The sequence below is a fragment of the Colletotrichum gloeosporioides genome, assembly GCF_011800055.1.
Source record: "Colletotrichum gloeosporioides strain Lc1 chromosome Unknown consensus_71, whole genome shotgun sequence".
Taxonomy (NCBI): domain Eukaryota; kingdom Fungi; phylum Ascomycota; class Sordariomycetes; order Glomerellales; family Glomerellaceae; genus Colletotrichum; species Colletotrichum gloeosporioides.
The window spans coordinates 488,241-508,149 of record NW_025544716.1 but is presented as its reverse complement, the minus strand read 5'-3'; the positions used below and the strand labels follow the sequence as shown (position 1 = coordinate 508,149).

At 57.3% G+C, this 19,909-nt stretch overlaps 2 protein-coding genes across 2 annotated transcripts; one reads left to right on the top strand and one right to left on the bottom strand.

The window, feature by feature from the left end:
• Window positions 1–4,222: 4,222 nt before the first annotated feature.
• On the top strand, window positions 4,223–7,867 carry GCG54_00010315 (Stress response protein NST1; the record flags this gene model as incomplete). Its single annotated transcript, XM_045410240.1, has 1 exon — window positions 4,223–7,867. The coding sequence occupies one exon, from the start codon at window positions 4,223–4,225 to the stop codon at window positions 7,865–7,867; it is 3,645 nt and encodes a 1,214-aa protein (XP_045260195.1).
• A 1,653-nt stretch (window positions 7,868–9,520) lies between these two features.
• On the bottom strand, window positions 9,521–17,066 carry GCG54_00010314 (uncharacterized protein; the record flags this gene model as incomplete). The annotated part of the gene is made up of 3 exons (XM_045410239.1): window positions 9,521–11,059; window positions 15,424–16,853; window positions 16,910–17,066. 3 exons carry the CDS (start codon window positions 17,064–17,066, stop codon window positions 9,521–9,523), a joined length of 3,126 nt encoding a protein of 1,041 aa, XP_045260194.1.
• Between the last annotated feature and the right edge of the window lie 2,843 nt (window positions 17,067–19,909).

Genomic DNA, 19,909 nt, shown 5'->3' with positions numbered 1-19,909 from the left:
CCCTCTGTCCTGGTCCCCGAAAAACCGAAAATTCAAATACAAATCGTTGAAACCGTCTGTACCTTTACGGTTGACCCAACCTTACTCCCCTAGCCAACTAGAGCTCTCGGGGCCGATCGCCGAGCCTGCGATTTAGCGTCCCTGTCGTTTCCATCTTGATTCTTTCTTTACTTAGTAGTCCTTCATGGACAGACATGATCGAATTTGCCTTGTTTATGCTGGTTTGGGTTGCTCTCGGTATTCTCACCCTGTAGGGATTACCCCCGATCTGTCAACCGCACCCTGTCCCTCCTTTTCTTACCTCGACATCACTCATTGCTGCCAATTGAACTTAACCTTACCTCGCCTGATAAGAGACCACCGCGCCGACATCGACATCATCACTTACGTACCTGTACGTTTGAGAAACCCATCAGACTGAAATTCAGATGCCGCAGCGGCACCGAACGCTGCCGGACCCCAAACTACTCTCTCAACCGCTGTCATCATCGAGCCTCATCCTAGGCACCGTGACTCGGCGGGCGTTCAACAACAGCCTTGGAGTTATTAAGGGCCCTCTACAACTCTTGCACCTTCGCGTCCCTTCCCCATGGTGTGTGAGATTGTGTGTGGGTGGACAAGCTCAGAAAAAAAGCCACAGCACGCCGGGTAGGGGATCGTAGGGTAAGCGGATCAGCAGCAGAACCGTTCAGTCCCTTTGCGTGGGCGCCTGTCTCCGGCCCTCTGTCCCTCCGTGCAGAGGCCACCCACACCATCTGTGCTGTGCCTCCGTCTGTGCGACTAACAGCGCCAGCCGTGGCTATGCCGTGCCGTTCTCCACTGCAGCACCTCAGACATTGTTGTCTGCATCTGCCCGCCCTCCCGTTGCCCTCACTGTCCGTTGACATTTGTCCTGACCGCTTGCTGGTCCAATCTGGCGCTTTATTTCCTTCAGGGGGCCTTTTGGTCCCTCTTTTGAGAGGAGAAAAAACCAGCTTTTCGGCCATGTCTGACATACCCGGGTCAGCGTAAATATGTGCCTGCCGCAGGGATGGCCACTTGGGCCTGTTAGTTGAGACCTGCTCAATACTCGGGCAAAGATTACCTAACGCAGCAGCGCGGGATTCCGAACGTGGTCTATCACCTGGGTATTCTGGCTTGGCTCGTCACCCAGGTCCTCAAGCTGCCAAAGGTATCGTTAGTGACACGTCGAACCGATGGAGCTCTCCTCGGCGTAACGGGAGCACTGATGTGATCCGTCGCAACACCTTGGTTTCTGATTGCTTCCCACGCAGGACCCTTTCGGCATCCTTCGACATACGAGGCCAAAATCCCGGTCCGATTTGCCCACTCAGACAGCATTGGAACCCAGTCGATAGAATGAACCCCCCTTTCTTCGTCTCCAGTGTCAACATCATCGCCAGACATCCTGGGCACGCACCCAGGGGAGTGGACCTGTCGTTCGCGGTGGATACTGGACCGCCTCATCGCAGCGGCCGAGGCTGTGTTGACTAACTACAGATTTCACTCCAGCTGCAAGTAATCCGACTGGAGCAGCCTGTTTCCAGGGCCTCCCATTGGGTCATCGACACTTTGCAGACCGATTCTTGTGCCGCGCATGGCCTCGGGGATCGCAGTCGTCCCGTTTTCTTCGGGCCACGATGAACCCAAGGCACCAATAAGTAGACAGGTAGGCTGGGAGAACCGTTCCTGGTTCGTCGGTACTGTTCAAGGCGTCGCGTTGCAGTTCCTGCCCGCAAAATTAGGATGCGCTCCCGTCCGGGATCTGCTGGTCACACCTGTCCGATATGTGCACAACGCCGAGCTGGATCGACGGTCCAGACGACGTCCACAACGCCCGACGCTGTTCTCCTGAGGCAGGTTTTCGTACATAGCTGTTCGGTTGCGATTGCTTCCACTCGTCCGTTTCGTTGGCGGGAAACTCCCCAACGCGCGGGAGCGGTCCGTCAGAGGCGTTTTTTGATAGGGACTTGTTCGCGGGCACCAGCCAGCAAAGGGCTAGACAGACGTCACGACAGCGCCTGACAAACGCTAGCCGGACGTGACATGGCCCCTTGGCTGGGGTTGGTTTGTTGATCAGTGGGGCTCGTTGGGACAGCTGAGAAGTCGTCGAGCTGGTGGCAGCCCCAGCAGCCTGCATCGCTGCTAATGTGCCCAAGAACCCAGAAATGCAGGGCGGCCGGCACGGGGCCTCGTCCATTGGGCTACCGATAGCGGTCGGTGGCCGCGCGGTTCCGGGGTCGGAGGCTGAACTGCCGACGTGTTCGGGACGGGTGGGAGGATGTTTTGGACCTCCGTTGAAGCTGTTATTGAAGCCGGTAGGCTCGGGGGTACCAGCGAACGGAAGGCTGGGCAAACAGGGAGGGCAGTTGATGGATTGGATGCCAGCGAGGAGTGTTGGCTTTCTCTTGGACGGGAAACGGGCTTCCGTGTCTTGTTTGGTGTACCATCGCCCAACGCCCTTGACTGAGGAGCGAATGAAGTTGTCTGAGAAATGCATGTGTCGTACAAGCTGAGATGCGACACGGGATGCTTGGCCATCCTGTCATACCGAACCGCGACAATCGACACCAAACGCCAGACTAAAGCATGAAAATTGACTTCATCACGTGCTGAAACAAACGAGAGTGTTTTGATTCCAGAGGGAAATCCGCGTTGTCAATTAGTTTTTGTATAGCCATGGTAGCGCGACCGCAGGCTGTGCTCTCAAGCTTGCTGACTGGACAAAGCTTCCAGGACATGGCCGATATGTCTTAGAAGTTGGTGATGAATCCATAGCTGCGCGGTCCGCGTCGTCTCTCAAGCCGGAACGAAGGTATTGCTGCAATGCTGGAAGCAGGGAAACAAACGCAGATGGGATGACACAATGTGTTGTTCAGACAGGGTGCTGGGCGTGAAGGCAGGGCATTGGATTTGTTTGGAGAGAGCGGGACGGACCTGACCCGACTGGACTGTTGCTTGCCCGATCTATGAAATAACTTTCCGGGTTCTCACTTTCCCATGTCGGCACAGACCATGCGGTTGATTATGTCATCTGGATGCCTGACAGCCCCCACCTCAGCCCTCAGGCAGGAACGAGCCAGATCTAAAAGGACCGGCAGGCACGGGCCATCCAGGCCACAGCTGGACTCGCACTCGTTCCAGCACTCTGCACTGCAAATGCCAGGCAATGGTCTAGCAATGGTTGAGGCGGCCCTGTCAGCAGTCACGTGGTGCAGCCCGGTCCCTCGAATTTTGATGGATGGGGGAGCATCATGTCACCCAAACTGCAGGGCTGGGTGCGCTTTCACTGCGAGATACCTTCCATTTTCCCATCTGCCCCGGTTGCCCGTTGTACCGTCCCCGCAAACCTGCGCGCTTGCGTGACTTTTGCCTCGGAGGCATGCTCCTCCCTTCAAATGCACGACAACACAGACCAACGCACATTACCCGACCTCCCTAGGTACCTATCTAAGCACCCTAGAAGGTAGCCCGTCCAAGGCTTCATTCAGGCTGCACTAGCCACTGAGGCTGCCTGCCTTACCCAACCGTGACCTACGCCTCAGGCTAGCTACCACCCATCTACCTGACCTGGTAGTCTTTGATTCTGTGTCCTTGAAGCAACATCATCTAGAAGTGACCACGCATGCATCACAGCCCCCTCCATTGCTGCTTGTTGGCTTGATTACCTACCTGTCTAAACACAATCGCTGCTGACCTGCCGGCCCCGTCTCTGCGATCAGCCCAAACAGTACGGTGCTCCTTGTGCTGTAAACCCAGCTGTAGCTACCTGTACATTACCCGCCTGCCCTGCCTGTCTATCAGGTGCCCCGGGTACCTTACTGCCATCTGTTGGCTGTCTGTCCCCTTGGCCAGTGCTGTGGCTGGCCCCCCGGCCCCATCTCGAATAATATTCGCCTCCACCTGTGAGTCCTGGCCTCATCACCATCTCAGCCCGCTCAGCGCGCTGTATCCCGCCAACCTTTTTTGCGAGCGCACACACAAACGCCGACCCCCAAACCTCACCACACCCGGCCGCGAGGGAACGACTCGACTCTTTTTGGCTCACCCATATCCTCACCAGACAGTCGATTAGCTTATCTTCATTCAATCCGCCCTCCCCGCGAGTCCGAATCGAACCCACCCCCGAATCCGAGCTGTCTCCCTTCCCGAATCCCTCACCCCTCGCAATCCTCTCTTCTCTATGACATCGACGCTTGTTGCTTCGTAGTAGACCTTCGACATGCCGGCCAACCACCGCCAGCCGGCATCCCAGACGCCTGCGTCCCCCAACAGCAAGGCCACCGCGAGATACACGAACAAGGACGGCTCCAAGATCATCACTGTCCCAAAGGGTCCCCCCTCCGCTGAGGCTTCGCAGCCCTCCACCCCGACCTCCTCCGCGAAAGCACCCAGCCTGCAAACGACCGCCAACACCAACGGCGCCGACGCACTTCAACCTGCCATTAATCGCAAAAAGCAGAAGCGTCGCGCAAAGGCTGCTGCGAAAGCTGCCGCTGAGCAGGCCGTCGTCCCCGTCCAAACCCCGAACGGCCGCCCCAGTCATCCACCTGGCGCCCCGGCGCCCAAACTCCAAGCTGCCCAAGATGACGCCGACCAGGATTTCAGCGACGACGACCCCGAGGACCAGCCTTCCTACGACGACCATTCCAACACAAACGGCATCGCATCTGCAAAGTCCAAAAAGAAGAACAAGAAGAAGAAGAAGGCCGGCAAGGCCCAGCATCTGCCCGACCCTCAATTCGACAACCTATCGCATCCCCCCCACTCTCCATTGGCCCCGCGTGGCAATGGGATTTCAAAGGACAAGATCTGGAACACCAGCTCTCAGGAGGAGCGCGAACGCATCAAGGAGTTCTGGCTGGGTCTGGGCGAGGATGAGCGCAAGTCATTGGTAAAGGTCGAGAAGGATGCCGTCCTCAAGAAGATGAAGGAGCAGCAGAAGCACACGTGCAGCTGTACCGTCTGCGGCCGTAAGCGAACGGCGATTGAGGAGGAGCTGGAAGGTCTCTACGACGCTTACTACGAGGAACTCGAAACATTTGCTCACCAGGGCGAAGGCCCCCCACTGCTCGGTAGTCACGGGCGCGAGTTTCCTATGCGGCCGTCACGACTGCCGTCAGGCTACTCGGGGCAACCACCATCGCGCGGCCGCATAATTGAGCACGTCGGCGACGATGAGGATGACGAAGAGCCCGAAGATGAGTATAGCGACGACGAGGAGGACCTCGACGACGACGAATATGACAGCGAAGATGAGCCCCCCGAGGACGCTCATGACGCTCACCCTCACGACCACCCTCATGATCGAGACGTGGCAGATTTCTTGACGTTTGGGAACAGCCTGCAAGTCAAGGGTATGAAGCTTCTGGACTCTCTACTCTGCAGATATGGTAACATGGACTTAGGCGGCATACTCACCGTTGCGGATGATCTTCTCAAGAACGACGGCAAGCGCTTCATTGAGATGATGGAGCAGCTCGCCGAGCGTCGCATGGCCCGAGAAGAGGACGCCAAGGAGCACTTTGCTCGTGGCTATGCTCATCCCACTAACGGCTCATACTCGAATCATAACCATCCTCCTCCCGAAGACGACTACGACGACGAAGACGAGGAGGAGGATGAGGACTATGATGACAGTCAAGAAGAGGAATACGAGGATGAAGAAGTGAGCTCCTCTCAATACACGTATGACCATAAACACTCGAGTACTGAGCATATTTGTTGTCATCATCAGGACACGATGACCGAGGAGCAGCGCATGGAAGAGGGTCGTCGCATGTTTCAAATATTCGCAGCTCGCATGTTTGAGCAAAGGGTGCTCACAGCGTATCGAGATATGGTCGCGAAGCAACGCCAGCAACAACTCATCGCGGAACTCGAGGAGGAGACGCGGCAGGAATCCCAGCGGAAGGCGAAGAAGGCAAAGGAGAACCAGAAGCGCAAGGACAAGGCCGCCCTCAAGAAACAGATGCAGGCCGAGGAGAAGGCGCGAAAGGAGGCCGAGAAAGCTGCGGAAGAGGCTGCCCGACTCGAGGAGCAGAAGAAGAAGGCGGAAGAACAGCGGCTCAAAGCCGAGGAGAAACGCCGCAAAAAGGAAGAGCAGAAGCGTCTCGAGGAGGAGGATCGACTGCGCAAGGAAGCTGAGCGGCTACGACGTGCGCAAGAACAACAAGAGAAACGCGCTGAGGCGGAACGCAAAGCGCGCGAGTTGAAGGAGAAGCAGAAGGCCAAGGAGGCACGCGACAAGGAGTCCCGCGAGCAGAAGGAGAGGGAAGCCCGCGAGCGCAAGGAGAAGCAGGAACAGGCCAAGAGGGATAAGGACCAAAAAGCCAAGGCGGAGCGAGAAGCCAAGGTCGAGAAGGAGGCCAGGGAGAAACTCAAGCAGGAGGAGAAGGCTGCGCAAAAGGTTGCCGCTGCGGCAGCCGCTGCGGTTGTTTCTGCCGATGCTGCCCCTATTCCGATCCCGAACCCGAGCCGGCGGCCATCGCAACATCCCGTGTCGATCCCGACACACCCGTCGAATCCAGCATCCTATGCATCTCCAAAGATACCCGTTGCGACGCCGGCTATTCCCAAGGCGCCAACACCGATCCGCCCGAAGAACGCCGTCCAGCCACAGGATGTGAGCATGCCCGGATCGCATGCGTCGCAGTCTAGCTCAACCAGCCAAAATCCATCACCACACCCCGCCACGCCGGGTCACACGAGTCCGGCCCCGATTGGTTCAAGGAAAGGAAGCGTGGCAACGACAACATCACTACCGCATCCTCACTCCGTGTCACCGTCCACCATGAAGGGGCCAATGGGCGCAACACCAGGCCCGTTCGGCATGCCAATGAGCATGCCGCCACCGGGCTTTGGAGGACCGCCCCCAGGGCTAGGCAACCGGATGCATGAGCCGATCTTTGGTCCCCCCGGTATTCCTGCCTTCGGAAGGCCGCCCCCGGGCATGATGCCCGGCCCACCCGGCCTCAACGGGCCGGCCGGACGAGGTTTCATGCCGCACCCGCCGCCGGGCTTCGGCGCACCCATGGGCGATCCAATGCACGGCATGGGCTCGGCCCCAGTGACACATTCTCGCCAGGCATCGGGCAGCTTTACAGAAGCTTCTTCTCCGGCGCCGTCGCAGCCCATCGGGAGACCGGCGCCTATCGGCCGACCAGGCAGCGTGGTGCAAGGACAACGAGACGACCAGGACGACTTTGCCAACCAGCACCTCGGTAGCAGCGCGCTGTTGGACGAGTTCGACGACCCGAACCTAAACCCGCTCTCTGCGCCTTTCAACGCCATGGGAAGAGCGCGCCAACAACCTCCTCGGCCAGCGTTCCCAAGCATCCCCTTTGGCATGGACAATGCGTTCCATAACATGAACAACGTCTGGGGCCCGTCACCCATGAACTTTGCCCCTCCACCGCCTGGACTGGGGAATCCCACGTGGGGCAGCCCGATGATGCAGCCGATGCCGTCCCTGGGCCAAATACGCACCGCTGGCAACCCGCGATCCGTCACGGTCCGTCTCATGCTCTGCCGCGCCTGCAAGGAGCTGCAGGCACGCAGCGAGGAATCGGAGTCCTTCATCGACATGTCAGCCGTCAAGTCAGAAGTAGATCACCTGAGCCGCATGGACGTTGTCTCAGAAGACGAACTTCTGGACCTGCTCGAGACGGAGGGAAACGCGCACAACGGCGGCGGCACGTTCGAGATCCGACGAGACGCCAACGGCCCCGGCAAGCACACGGTTCGCTGGGTGCCCGAGTTCAGCGACCTGTCCCAGCCCCAACACAGGGCGGTAGGCGCCCCGGGCGAGATCGGTAGCCCCATCATCGGCGGCGGGTCGTTGGCTTTTCTGTCTAGGGGGCAGTAGGAGCGTCCACCTAGCAGGAACTCGCGGGCGTCCACGGCCGCCGCTGCGGACACCAACCATGCCCCGGGGATTAGGTCTCTGTTCAGGGCCATGCAGTCGGGTCGCTCGCAATTCGGCGCCGATCCAAAGCCCTTTGCGAGTAACCGCGAGTAGTATCGTGTGCACGGGTTCTGGTATGAATGAGACTTGGAATAACCCCATCCAGCGTTGAGGGTAGCGTCAGGAATATGCATATCAAAGTGATGCAGAGCGGGTCTGTCATGGAGGAGGAGGGCAGCGGCTGTCGGCCTCGAGCGTCCACGCCGGCCGGCTAATAGAATACCTGGTTCTTTCTGCGCAACAGTTGTCCATGAACGTGAAGCCGTGTTTCCATCTTGCCTAACCGTCCCTGTTCCCAACTTGAATATCGCCGCTGCTTACATTCGCAGGCAGAAGAGCCAACCTTGACCAACACCAGATACGCCCTAGCCATCCGCCCCAACTCGATCCCCGTTCTCAAAAGGACCTCCGGTGCCAACTATCTCCCCGTCCTACCCAACGTACCCATCCCCTCCAAGTCCCCCAATCTCCACACCACAACCAACACAAGCCACCACACCTCCCTCCAACCCTGACTCCGCCCCGCCCCGCGCACATCCGGCGCATTGCATTTTTTCCCGTGCCAATCGTGCCGTACCCACATCCCACATCTCCCGCACGCACACACAGACACACACACACACACACACACACACACACACACACACACACACACAGGCACCATTCATAAGCCCCCTCCCGCGCCTCCCCGACACCTCAGAAACAGAAACCCGTTGTCTGAAGCCGGTCGCCCGGCTAGCTCAATCGGTAGAGCGTGAGACTCTTAATCTCAAGGTTGTGGGTTCGACCCCCACGTCGGGCTCAATCCCCGTCAGCGATTGGCATGACACCACAGCGCGATCTGTTCCACTCTTTTTTGGTAATTTTCACGATGTACTTTTATTTTCTTTTGCCGTGCTTTTGCTTCTGTCTCTCTCTGTGTCTATTATCCGCGGGACCTTGATTGTTGTTTTTCGGCCTTCGTCCTTGGACACAATATGTAACGTACCTACACCCAGGGGTAACATCTACTGTTGAACCTGGAGAGCCTGGTCAGGTTCCAACTTGGTCCTGTTGACGATGCCTTACAATACCACTACAGGCATTCGGTCACCACTCACCTCGCAGGAGAGAAACACGTACATCACCAAGCCAGCACAAAGAAACTCCAAAGGAGTAAATCTATTTGTCTATATGGTATGCTTCATATCTCATCAAACCCCCTCCCGCCGTGAACCACACTCGGTCGAAGGCTAGAAGGGGCCGGCTCTATCAACGAGACACGGTCCGCCGCGGTGGCCGGCTTCGGTGAGTGTGTCTCGATGGGTATCAAGGTCTAGTCTAGTGGGTGGTCTATGGTTTATAAATAACATCAAAGAAATTGAAAAGACAAAGGGAAGATGGGAAAAAAGACAAGTCTATCTTGGCGCGCCGCCCGTCAGTCATGAGACATTAGATAATACATTTTTTTCGTCATATGAACAATGAAAGGGGGAAAACGGTTCCGGGTTAGGGTGATCCCTAATCTGCAGAAAAGGGAGGATGTGAGCAACGGAAGCTGCACTGGGGCGAGGCTCAGATCCACGCAGGCAACGCCGCGCCGCGGTCCTCGACGCCGCCCCTCCTCTTGAGCCTCAGGTTCTCGAGACTGCGCTTGCCCCAGCTGAGATGGCGCTTCTGCTTCGTCGTCGTGGGGACCTGCAGCAGCGGTCCAGAGGAGCCATCACTGTCGGCCGTCGGGCTGAGATCGCCCATGCTCTGGCTCCACGGCGCGATGGGGTTTTCGTGACTGGGAGTGGAGGGGTAGAGCATGGGGTCGAAGAGCTGCTCGTCCTCAGGGGGGCCGAGGACAACGTTGGCAGACCAATCGTCCCTCTCGGGGAGGACCATGGGCGTGCCAGGGTGAGGGTATTCCAGGGAATCGGGCTCTTCGGGGATGGAGCGCGGCGGCGGGTGGGAGACGGTCGCGTGATTGACGGGGAAGAGGAAGCGTCGCAGGGTGAAGAGGGTCTGCGGGCCGGTCGTAGATGGCTGCTGCGTGACTTGAAGTTCAGAGTGGCCCTTGGAGGAGAAGGCGCAGGTGTGCAGAAGTGGGCGAGACGCGGCGCCGGGAAACTCAGGAGCGGGGTGTTCCGGGGAGGAGAAGGAGGTCTGGCCGAGGGTCCAAGCCGCGTGAAGGATGCGAGGGACGTCGAGGAGGTGCCTGCACTCGAGGAGCTTCTTGAGGTCGCCCGAACTTCTGGGCTGCCAGCGCAGCTGGTTGCGGGCCGACTTGTCCCATAGGGTGTGCTTCCACTCGTCCTTCAGACTCCTCTGGCGCAAGAGGTTCTGGACCTGGTGGTAGTAGGTCCACTCCGAGGCGGCGCTGCGCTTGTCAAAATGGCCTGCGAGGTGGTCGAAGAATGTCTCTGCCGTGGAGGAAGCATCAACGTCGGAGGTTGATTCAAAGACTTCCTTGCAGCCGATGAAGCCGCATGCGAAGACGACCTGCGGGCAAAGATCCTGTTTTGTGGTGTCTGGCGGGGGACAGTTGTCGCCGTGCTCGGATTTGAAATGAGCGATGTATGCCTTTTCAAAGTCGAAGACCATGCGGCAGCACGGGTGAGGGCATACCCAGAGGGCGTTTGCGTGATGGAAAGTGAGGAGGTGCTTCTTGAAGTCCGACTTGCGGCCGAAGCCGACGTGGACATCGTAGACGGCGCACATGGGGCACTCTATCGGCTTGCGGGCGGCCGACTTTTGAGGGCAGGTCCTGGTGCAGGGAGAGATCTGGGTGCTGTCGAGCCAATCCGACCCGGAGAGCGAGGGTGTGTCGGGGGAGAGGAGGAAGGCCGGCTCAGAATCCCAGGCTGGGGAGAAGAAGGAGCCGGACATGGAGGCGGCATCGTCGCAGACGGAGGCCGACGAGGTAGACCAGGGGCCGGACGATGTCAGAGAAGGCGCATTGGAGCCAAAGGTTGTTGTGGAGAGAGCAGAGCTGCGAAGGGGGGGCTGGGCTGGTGCTGATGTTGGGGCTGGAGATGTGATGTTTCGTAGTGTGTAAGTGAGGCTGTTTGTACCGTAGCGCGCCGAAAGATCGCGGAGGATCTGGATGTCTTCTGCAGACATGTTGGGCTGTGCGGAAAACATCTTGTCGTTGAGTCGAAGCTCAGCTCAGCCGAGCCGATGACGAGACTGAAGTCGTTGTTTTATATTGACATGGGTGGATGCGGTGTTTGTCAGTTAGTGTCCAACGTTGCGCGGACCAAACGAAGGGATGGATATAACGGGTGTGACGAGATCCCGGATCTGATGCGAGAAAGACCGTTGTTATGTAGTGATCGAGTGATCCTCACGGCTGGAATAAACCGACAAAAAGTATCCAAAAGTGCGTCAGAAAGGGCAGCGAGTCGAGGTTTAGTACCCTCGCCAAGCGACGACGTCAAAGGGCTGGGTCGTCGCGCAGGGCAGCCGGGCCCAGGGACGGCGGGTGCAGCGGTGTGTGGCGAACATTGGGGTAAGGAAGCCGTGGAAATGTTCTGGCGTGTCGTTGGGTGATGGTAGCGCCGCCGCTGTATGGTTGTGAGTGGTGTTGTGACGCCTCTTTTCGCATTAGCGCGGGCGCAAGACTCAGGACTGAAGACTGCGCTGCCGGGGTTCACATGGTTGCCTTCCTTGCCCTTCGCGGAAGGCTTCGAGAAGGTGGGCGGCTGGGGAATGGGTGTTCCTTCGTTTCTTCTTGGCCTCCTCCCGTTCGCTGAGAAATGTTCAAATCGTGGATTTGGGTGAGATGCTTCATCTCACAAGGAGCAAATCACGGCCGCAGGCAGCCGGGTCGGCAGGGGGTGGAATGAATCTGCAGCCCACGTCGTGAATTCCCCGGTTTGGCCAGATCTGCGAGTGCGTTGTGCCTTTTCGTACCTCTAGAGACAGGTGGACAGGAACTCTTGCATACGCCACGGTCCGACCGGCGTCAGCGCGGCTGGAAAATGGAAGACACATTGCTGATCCAATCTTGTCTGGTGCGTTGTTGGCGAACCAGATGCCGCAGGGCTCAAGACACATGCATTTCTTCCTTGCACGTCTCTCGTCATGTCCGGATGACGGTCCCTCCTGTCTGACTGCAATGACTGGTGGGGGAGCCTGGGATGGAGGCTGTGCAGCCCAGCTAGCAAAAGCCAAGACTCGTTAGCCGGCTTCTAGAAGGGCGCTAGAACAAAGGATGCAGCAGCTGGGTGGAGGAGCGTATGACGACGTCGGGGGGCTATTGGGCCAGGAGATGCGCGTCCCTGCTGTCGTAAGGGCCTTGTGGTAACTCGTAAGGACGCTGGGAGCGGTCTAGCAGGGCGATGTTCCTTTTTCGCGTAAGTGAGTGATTGGGAGTGTATGATTTGGCATCTGGATGTGGTTCGTCGTGTGAGTGTCTTTCGAGTCTCGCGCCGGCCGGGGCCGAGTCGGGCGAGAGAAGAGGGGCCTGCTCCAGTCCCAGGATGAGCATCCATGGTGGACTCGGTCAGGTTGCGTGTGTCGCTCTCCCGCGCGTCTTCTTTGTCTGCCTCCAAGGTAGTCAAGCTACAGGCCAAGATTAGCGGCTGGCGATTCGCAACCTTCTTCTTTGTTCGCGGCTGAGCGGGAAGATCTGGAGAAGCGTAAGGGAGACGATGATCCGAGGCGCGAAAAAGGTGTAGGTTTTCCGTGGCATCAAGTCAGGTCACGCGACGACGGCCAGAAAGAGCCGGAGGGGTTGGAGGCCGGGTGCCGGGTGTTTGAGAGGTTGGCTAAGGCGAGGTGACCGTTGGAAAGAGGGCGACTACTGCTGCGGTGTTGACGTTGGATGCCACCGCGTCGGTGGATAGCACGATGCAAGATGTTCCTTCTTTCCCATCTCGGGCAGGAGCCACAGCTTCGAGGGTGCCTTCTAGCTAGCTGGAGGTAAGGTAGGGTTAGGTGGTGCAGGTAGCGACGATGGAACAAAGTGGAAAAACACGGTCCGCCACAAGAACCCCTCCCCGGGCGCAAGCCTCAAACGTCCACCAGAAGGGGCAGCTGCCAGCTTCTTCGACTTTGCAGGAAAGCTCGACGAAATGCCTGCCTTTCCGAGCCTAATCAGAATGGAAGGAACCAACGCCCCATGCCTCAGTCGCCACCACTCTTTCCAGCCTCACCAACGGCGGCGTCGCCTCCACAAACACCGCCAACCACGCACTTGCACCTATCGACACGCACTCTCTCAGTGTGCCCTGTCTCTCTGCCAATGGAGAGCAGTGAAAGCATCCATCATTCGCGGTGCATCGCGGGGCTGGTTTATGTGCGGGGACTAGGTTCCCAGGCAAGCTATCCGTAACGCAGGTACAGACAGAAAACACTGTAGGCCGGGGATCGGTGTTTGAGGGGTCCAGTCCTGGTGCGCTGTGGGGCGTTTGCCGGCTGCTGGGATGCGCTGACGTGCTACGGATAGAGATGGACGCCCTGGAGAAAATCCCCATCACCCATCATCAATCACCCAACCCCCGGGGCACCCTCCGTCTCCCGATTTCCCGGCGTCCACAATCAACCTTCCATGCTCCTGCTCCCTCCCCACAGAAGCCGTCCGGCAAACCCAGGTGCAAAGTCCGGCACTCCCCATCGTGATCCTCTCCGTCGTCCGCCCTCCTGCTCCACTCCCAAATATCACCACCAGAGTCCATGTCCCTCGACAGCTGGCAGGCATCATCAATAACAACGTATTCCTCCCACATCCGGCAGAAAACCACCTCACCTCACCCCAGCAACACCAAAAAAACTTTAACACCGCTTAAGCGGAGCATTCTCGTCTCATCGCCCTGTTCCAACGTAACGCGGGTACACCCGAACTCGGTGATCCTCCCCCATCCTCCAAGTCCCAAGTCATGCACCCGGTCCTGAGCCAATCTCCCCCCATGCCCTTTCTTAATCGCGTACCTTACACCAGTGACCATCCACCCAGCACCCCTCACCTCGCACTTCGATACGCCAAACGGGATGCCCGTCAAGATATGAGCCGCTCTTCCCACAGATGAAACGGTGCCCCCATGCCTCGTAGAGATAACCGTCAAAACGCTCTCTCCTCCTCCTACCTGCACCCCTGCATCCTTCAACATCATACCTGCACCTGCACCGTCAGTCAGCCCGATCTTCGGATTCCGCTGGGCCCAGCGCATCACACAGTCGCAACTTCAGGGCTTTAATTGACTTCATCCGATGCCGTATATCCTCTCTTACAAGACCGAGTGCGCTTCACAACGCACAAGATCCGCAAGGCCCAAGTTTCCGCTTACCTCACTGACTGCGTATTTACTCCACCACCTTCCTCTTCCTCTTCCTTCCCCTTGCCTATCCGCCATCTTCGCCCTCGTCCTTTCCCTCCCGCACTCCGGAGGCCGGGGGTGCCACGTGGTGTCACTGCCGTCGCAGACAAGATCCCTCAACCTCCTTCCAGTGCCCCAGTCCAGGGACCTGGCTCCTGTAACCATGCGACCCTCCCACATGACTCGATTGCCTCACCTTACCTGCTCACTGTCTGCTTCTTCATGACAGTCCGTCTAGACTGTTCATGTCCTCGACTGAGTCGGTTTCTTTAGACGAGAGCTGTTGGACGCGCGGCGTCCGTTCTCGATGCAGTAATAGACGCTGTAAACATCGGACCGTTTTTGCCAGATTATCTCAACTCGTCGGCGTAGGGCGTGAATTGAGTTTCCGTGGATCGAGTTCCACGGGTGAATCTCCCTCCCTCATCGTGCGTTGTTATTAGGAACGTCTCATGTGCTCGCCCTGCAAACATGCGGCATTATCTGCCCACCTGTGTCATGTGTAAAGAGACTTGCATTTCGAATATCGTCGTCACTTATCACCGCTGCAGTCATTAGATTCTCGAATAATGCTCGTCCAAATATGTGGTTCAATGTAAATTGCTTCATTTGTGAAGAAAATAGATCGATTCCAGCCACGCCTTATGGGTATAATGTGCAACATGGCATACACTTTCCCTTGATGCTACCGTGAATCCTTGCCCTCCCCTACCCGTTCCGCCTGCGTCCATGCTTCCGCCATTTCGTCCCGTCTCTCTAAAAAGAGCTCGACCGTGTTTTATGTGCTCTTGTCACTCGTAATAGAGGCCGTCCTGGATGACCTTGTTCCCAGAGATTCGTCGTAATGTACAATCCTCCTCTTTCGCCCGTCCCTCGTCATCCAAGATAGTAGTAGCTGTAGTTGAAAAGGAAATAACGGCGGTCGACTGTTATTGGGTATATAGTCTTGCTGGAAACGCCGAAGAAGAAAAAAGTCCAAAAAAAAAAGGAAAACATCTCATGCGCGAGACGAAGCTGTGGTTTGCGTAGTCATACAGTGTTATTGATACATGGTTGGTAAGCTTGCTGGCGAATCGTCGGTCGGCCTCAAGGCTCTCAGTAGGCCTGTCCCGGCGGGAAGAATCCATCAGGATTGCCTGACATAGAGGGGCTTGTCAGGTTGGCGTGAGGGACGTATGACGACGAAAAGTCCGTCATCATTCCTGGATCCTGCATCTCCACGTCTTGTTCGGGCGTGCCCCCGGCCATGCTCCGTAAACTCTGCATGTCGTCCGCAATGATGCCGCTGTGATGCATGTTGCTGTTGTTACCAAACTGTTGGCTTGCACCGTTCGGGTCGAACATCTGTGCCTCGGGCATTGTCTGAAAGAAATGTCCGAGCGTGCTGTGATTTTGTCCGTTGCTTTGGTGGCTCTGGCTGTGGTGGCTTGATTGTGAGGAATGCGATAGTCGTGTCTGGCTGGCCATCGCACTCGACGTCTGCATTTGCTGGTGAGGATGGTGGAGCTGCGGAGGCCGTACTACCCGCTGCTGTCTCGGCACATAGACTCTTCGCTGCGAGGCCATGTAAGCAGCCAGCTGGGGGTTTGCTCCGCGCGAGATCTTGAACGAGAAGGGATCGGCCGGCTCGGGAGGCGCTATGCTTTGCTGCCTAGATCGGTGACCGGACATGTGCATTGTGCACGTGTCGGCGACGGGAGTGATGAAGTCCTCGCGGAATTTGCCAATGCTGCTGGCGTCAGTACCAAGAAGGAAAGCGTACTGGATGAGGAGCTTGAGATCGCCAATGTGCCGGCATTCCAGTCTCTTCCTCAAGATTCCAGACGTCTGGGGGTTCCATTGCAGCGACGTTCTCGAGGCTTCGTTCCACATCGATTCGTTCCACGCAGATTGCACCTGGCTCTGGCGCAGAAGATTGCGTATCCTTGCCGAATACGACCACTCGCCGCTGTTGGTACCTTCGTCAAAGTGCTTCACCACGTGGCTGACGTATTCCTTAAAGGTTGAGCTGGCGTCGGAGTCTCCTTGGGCCTCGAACACCTGCAGACAATTGTCGAAGCCACAGGCAAACACGACCTGCGGGCAGAGGTTGACCTTGGCTTCGTCGAGAGACATCCTAGAACCACCATGTGCTTGCTTCAAGTGCGTCTTGTAGGCGCCTTGCCAATCAAACACCATCTGGCAGCCACGGTGACGACAGAACCATTGCGCGTTGACGTTGTGGAAGTCTTCGATGTGCCTCTTCAGATCGTTTTTCCTCGTGCAGGTCTTGGTAATGTCCTCCTCTTTACAGAAGCCGCACATGAAAGCCCCCTTCTGCTTGGATGCACTTGAGGTGCTTGATGCTGCTTCAGGAGTCGACGAGTCCCACGACTGTTGCTCTTGGGTCTGCGCCGCCTGAGCTTGAGCGGCAGCAGAAGCGCTGCTGCTCTGGCTGCGTCTCCCTAGAATTTTGGAAGTGCCACGAGAAACATTCGACATGATACTCCCGGTGATGGAAGATGTGTCGGAAAAGGTGCGTATGCTTTGCGTGTCCCATACGCTGGACTCGTCAGACAGGATGGACGACTGTGTAGATGAAATAATAGACGCGCCATCGGAAGCTGAATTGCAATTAGTTGGACGTCAGGATTAACCAAAAGAAAAGTAATGAACCCACGAGTGGTAGTAGTCTCCTGAATCAGGCGACTCAATTCGTCGGCACCATATCTGGTGAGAAGGTGCTTGATCAATTGCCCGTCAAGGACCCTTTGCGTGGGCGACACGTTCGCGGACTGCTGGGAGCCGTCGGCCCCGGGCCAACCATTTGAGGCCATGGTCCCGGCTGTCGAAGTCTCTCGGTCTCGGAAGGGTAAGAGTCGAATTCAATTCCAACAGAAATATCGGGCTGGTTGCAGGTCTTTGTACGAGCGACTGAGCGTTTTACTCAGCGTGATGCGGTATTTTGCGATGGTATGGAATTGCGAGAAATAAAGAAGAAAGGAAAGGAGTGTATCGTAGTCAGGATGGGGAAAAGTGCGGGAGGTGGAGGTAAGATTTCCAGGCGGCCGGGGCCTGGGATCTAGCGCTGTGCGCGACGCGGAAACGAGAAAAGAGTATGAAAGGATGGGCAAGTTCGATAAGGGGAGGGCGATGCTGCAGCTAAGTATCGGTGGCAGCGATGGAATGCCTCCGACCGGCAAGGCCAGGCTGGCTTGGGTTTGGGGTCCAGAGCAGGGTTCACTCTATCAGAAGAGCCGTGGGACGTGGCTTGCGGTGCTCGACTGTTGGACCTGCATCCAACTTGACGTGATCCGACACGGGATCTTCGTTAGTGCGGGCGTGGCAAGAGGAACAGCAGTAAAGAAGCCTTGTAAGGAGTCAGGAGAAACGTCGATGTGATGAACGGCGTCTATGTGGAGAGCAGATATGCTTCTGTTATGTCTGTCCGTGTCCTGTCGAATAAGGTACTGGTGCACCAAGAGGCTGGTTTTGCTAGCCGTCTGGCGGGCGGTCTCTCGTGGCTCGTCGCGCGTTTGGGCCCGAGAAATCGGACGGGATGATGAAGGAAGCGGGAAGGCAGCGGCTGGATATATGTCGGCGTGGTGTTTATCTGACAGTAGTGAGGCAAGAGGATCTCGGCAGTTGAATGGGTTTATTTCTCCTCTTCGATGCGAGGGTGGTGGTGCTCCTCGTCGTCGTCGTCTCCTCTTGACAGCCCCGTCGTCGCAAGTCGAGAAAAAGGTTGACAAGTGAGAGAAGGTGAAGGGAAGGATAAAGTGTGAGGGGAGTCTCAGAGGAAAGAGAAAGAAGCTGAGGTGATTTGCAATTGAGGGGAATTCACACCTAGTCCCCTGGTAGGTAGGGTACACTCCAGAAGTACACACCTACACCTGCACTCTTCAATCTCGCTGTCTCGGCCGGTCTGTTTAGTCTGTCCTCCCCTGACAGGCTGGCTTGCCTGGGTTCAGACGGTCTTGGATTGGGATGGGCTGCGCCAAAATGAGAGAAAACCAGTGCTCATCCCGGGAGAAGCAGCCACTAGACACTGTTCTCTCGTGGTTGTCTCTCTCTCTGTGTCTCTGTCTTTTGGTTTCTCAGGCTCGCTCTCAGACCAAAGACTATCCGCAGACCCGACCCCCGAACCCTTCAAGTGAGGTGGGTGCTGTGGGAAAATCAATACAGTCCGATGTCCGATGTGCCGAACATCGTTCCCATCGTGCTACGATGAAGAGATTGGGAGGAGAGCCGGGGGTCGCAACGGGGTCACATCCATGATCGAGTGGACTTTGAAGACTGGGAGAGGGTGGTAGCAAGTGCCAACCCGAGGGAATCCCAGACGGGCAGCCCGGCGAGTTTCGACGTCTTGGTAGCATTGGCGTGCGATAACGAGACGAGTTTAGTGGGCGACGCCACCACTAGGCGTCCGAGGATGGCCCAGAGATAAAGGCAAAAGGAAACAGAAATAGGCACGCTGCCCTTTCGGGTTAAGGCACGACAGCTGCTGCCAGGCTTGGGACAGTCTGTGGCCGGCGAGGGGCCAAGGGTGGGAGCGAGAGATGTGATTGATTGTGGTGGTGGTAATGGTGGTGGTGGTGGTGGTGGTCGATGCAGGAGAGCTGCGAGGGACCCCTGGAAGACGGGCACAGGCACCCTCTCGGTCGGTTCGTTCCATCCGTGGAAAGACAGACGGCCGGCCGGTGGCATTGGGACCCGTCAGTTGACGCTGTGGAAGGGATCTGATATCAATGGATGCCAAGATCAGTTCCGTGTCGATGACCCGGGGCCGTGTGTGCTATGCCCTGCCCTGCCCGTCTTGACCCCGGACGGATGATGCCTTTGGATACAGTTGGCAGCATCTGCCAGCCACGATGATAACAGGTGCAGGGCAGGCTCCGTGGCTCCGTCCGGGCCTCTTAAGCGGGATCGACCAGATAGGCAGGCCTCATCTGTCAGCAGCGTTGAATCCAGAAGGAATGGGAACAGGAACGAGCTCCGTTCAGCGTCCCAATCAGCGAGGTGGTATTTCCCGTGGAGAGAAGGGGATGCCGGGAGATGCGGGACCCGTCAACAAGGACTCGTGGTCGACCGTCATCGACGCAGGACCCTGGAGAGCCTGGACAAGAGCAGGCAGGGCTGGTTTGGACTGAGGGGGCAGGGGAGGAGAGCCCGGCCAGCCATCCAGCCATCGAGTCCGCGCGTGGTGTCTCTCTGGTGCGGCGAATGCCTAGTGGGCAAACACGTGAAGGTGGTGGAACAAGGACAGGAACAGGGCGGTCAGCCATTTGCGTGGAAGATCGGCAGCACAAATCGATGGGTGTTTTTTATGTGAAGCTGGCGAGGCATGGCCACTGCCGGGTTGGGCATCGCGTGGTGTTGGCTCCTTGCGTGATTTGGCGCGGATTGCGTCAGTTGAATCCGATCCGTTTTCCACATACCAGACTGGCGGTAAGTGCATGTGCATCTCTTGCGACTCTTGCGTTTGCGAGAAGGACTGACGATGGCCAAAACGAAGCCGACGACACAGGCTAGGGCGAGTTGCGATGGGCGGGTTTTTGGCTTCATGCGGTGTCACGGAAATGATTGAAGTGAAGCTTGATCAGTGGAGGGAATTATTGGGGAAAGCGTGGGGGGAACCTGGCAAGAGCGAGGCAGGGGGGCGCCTTCTTCTTGCTGGTGG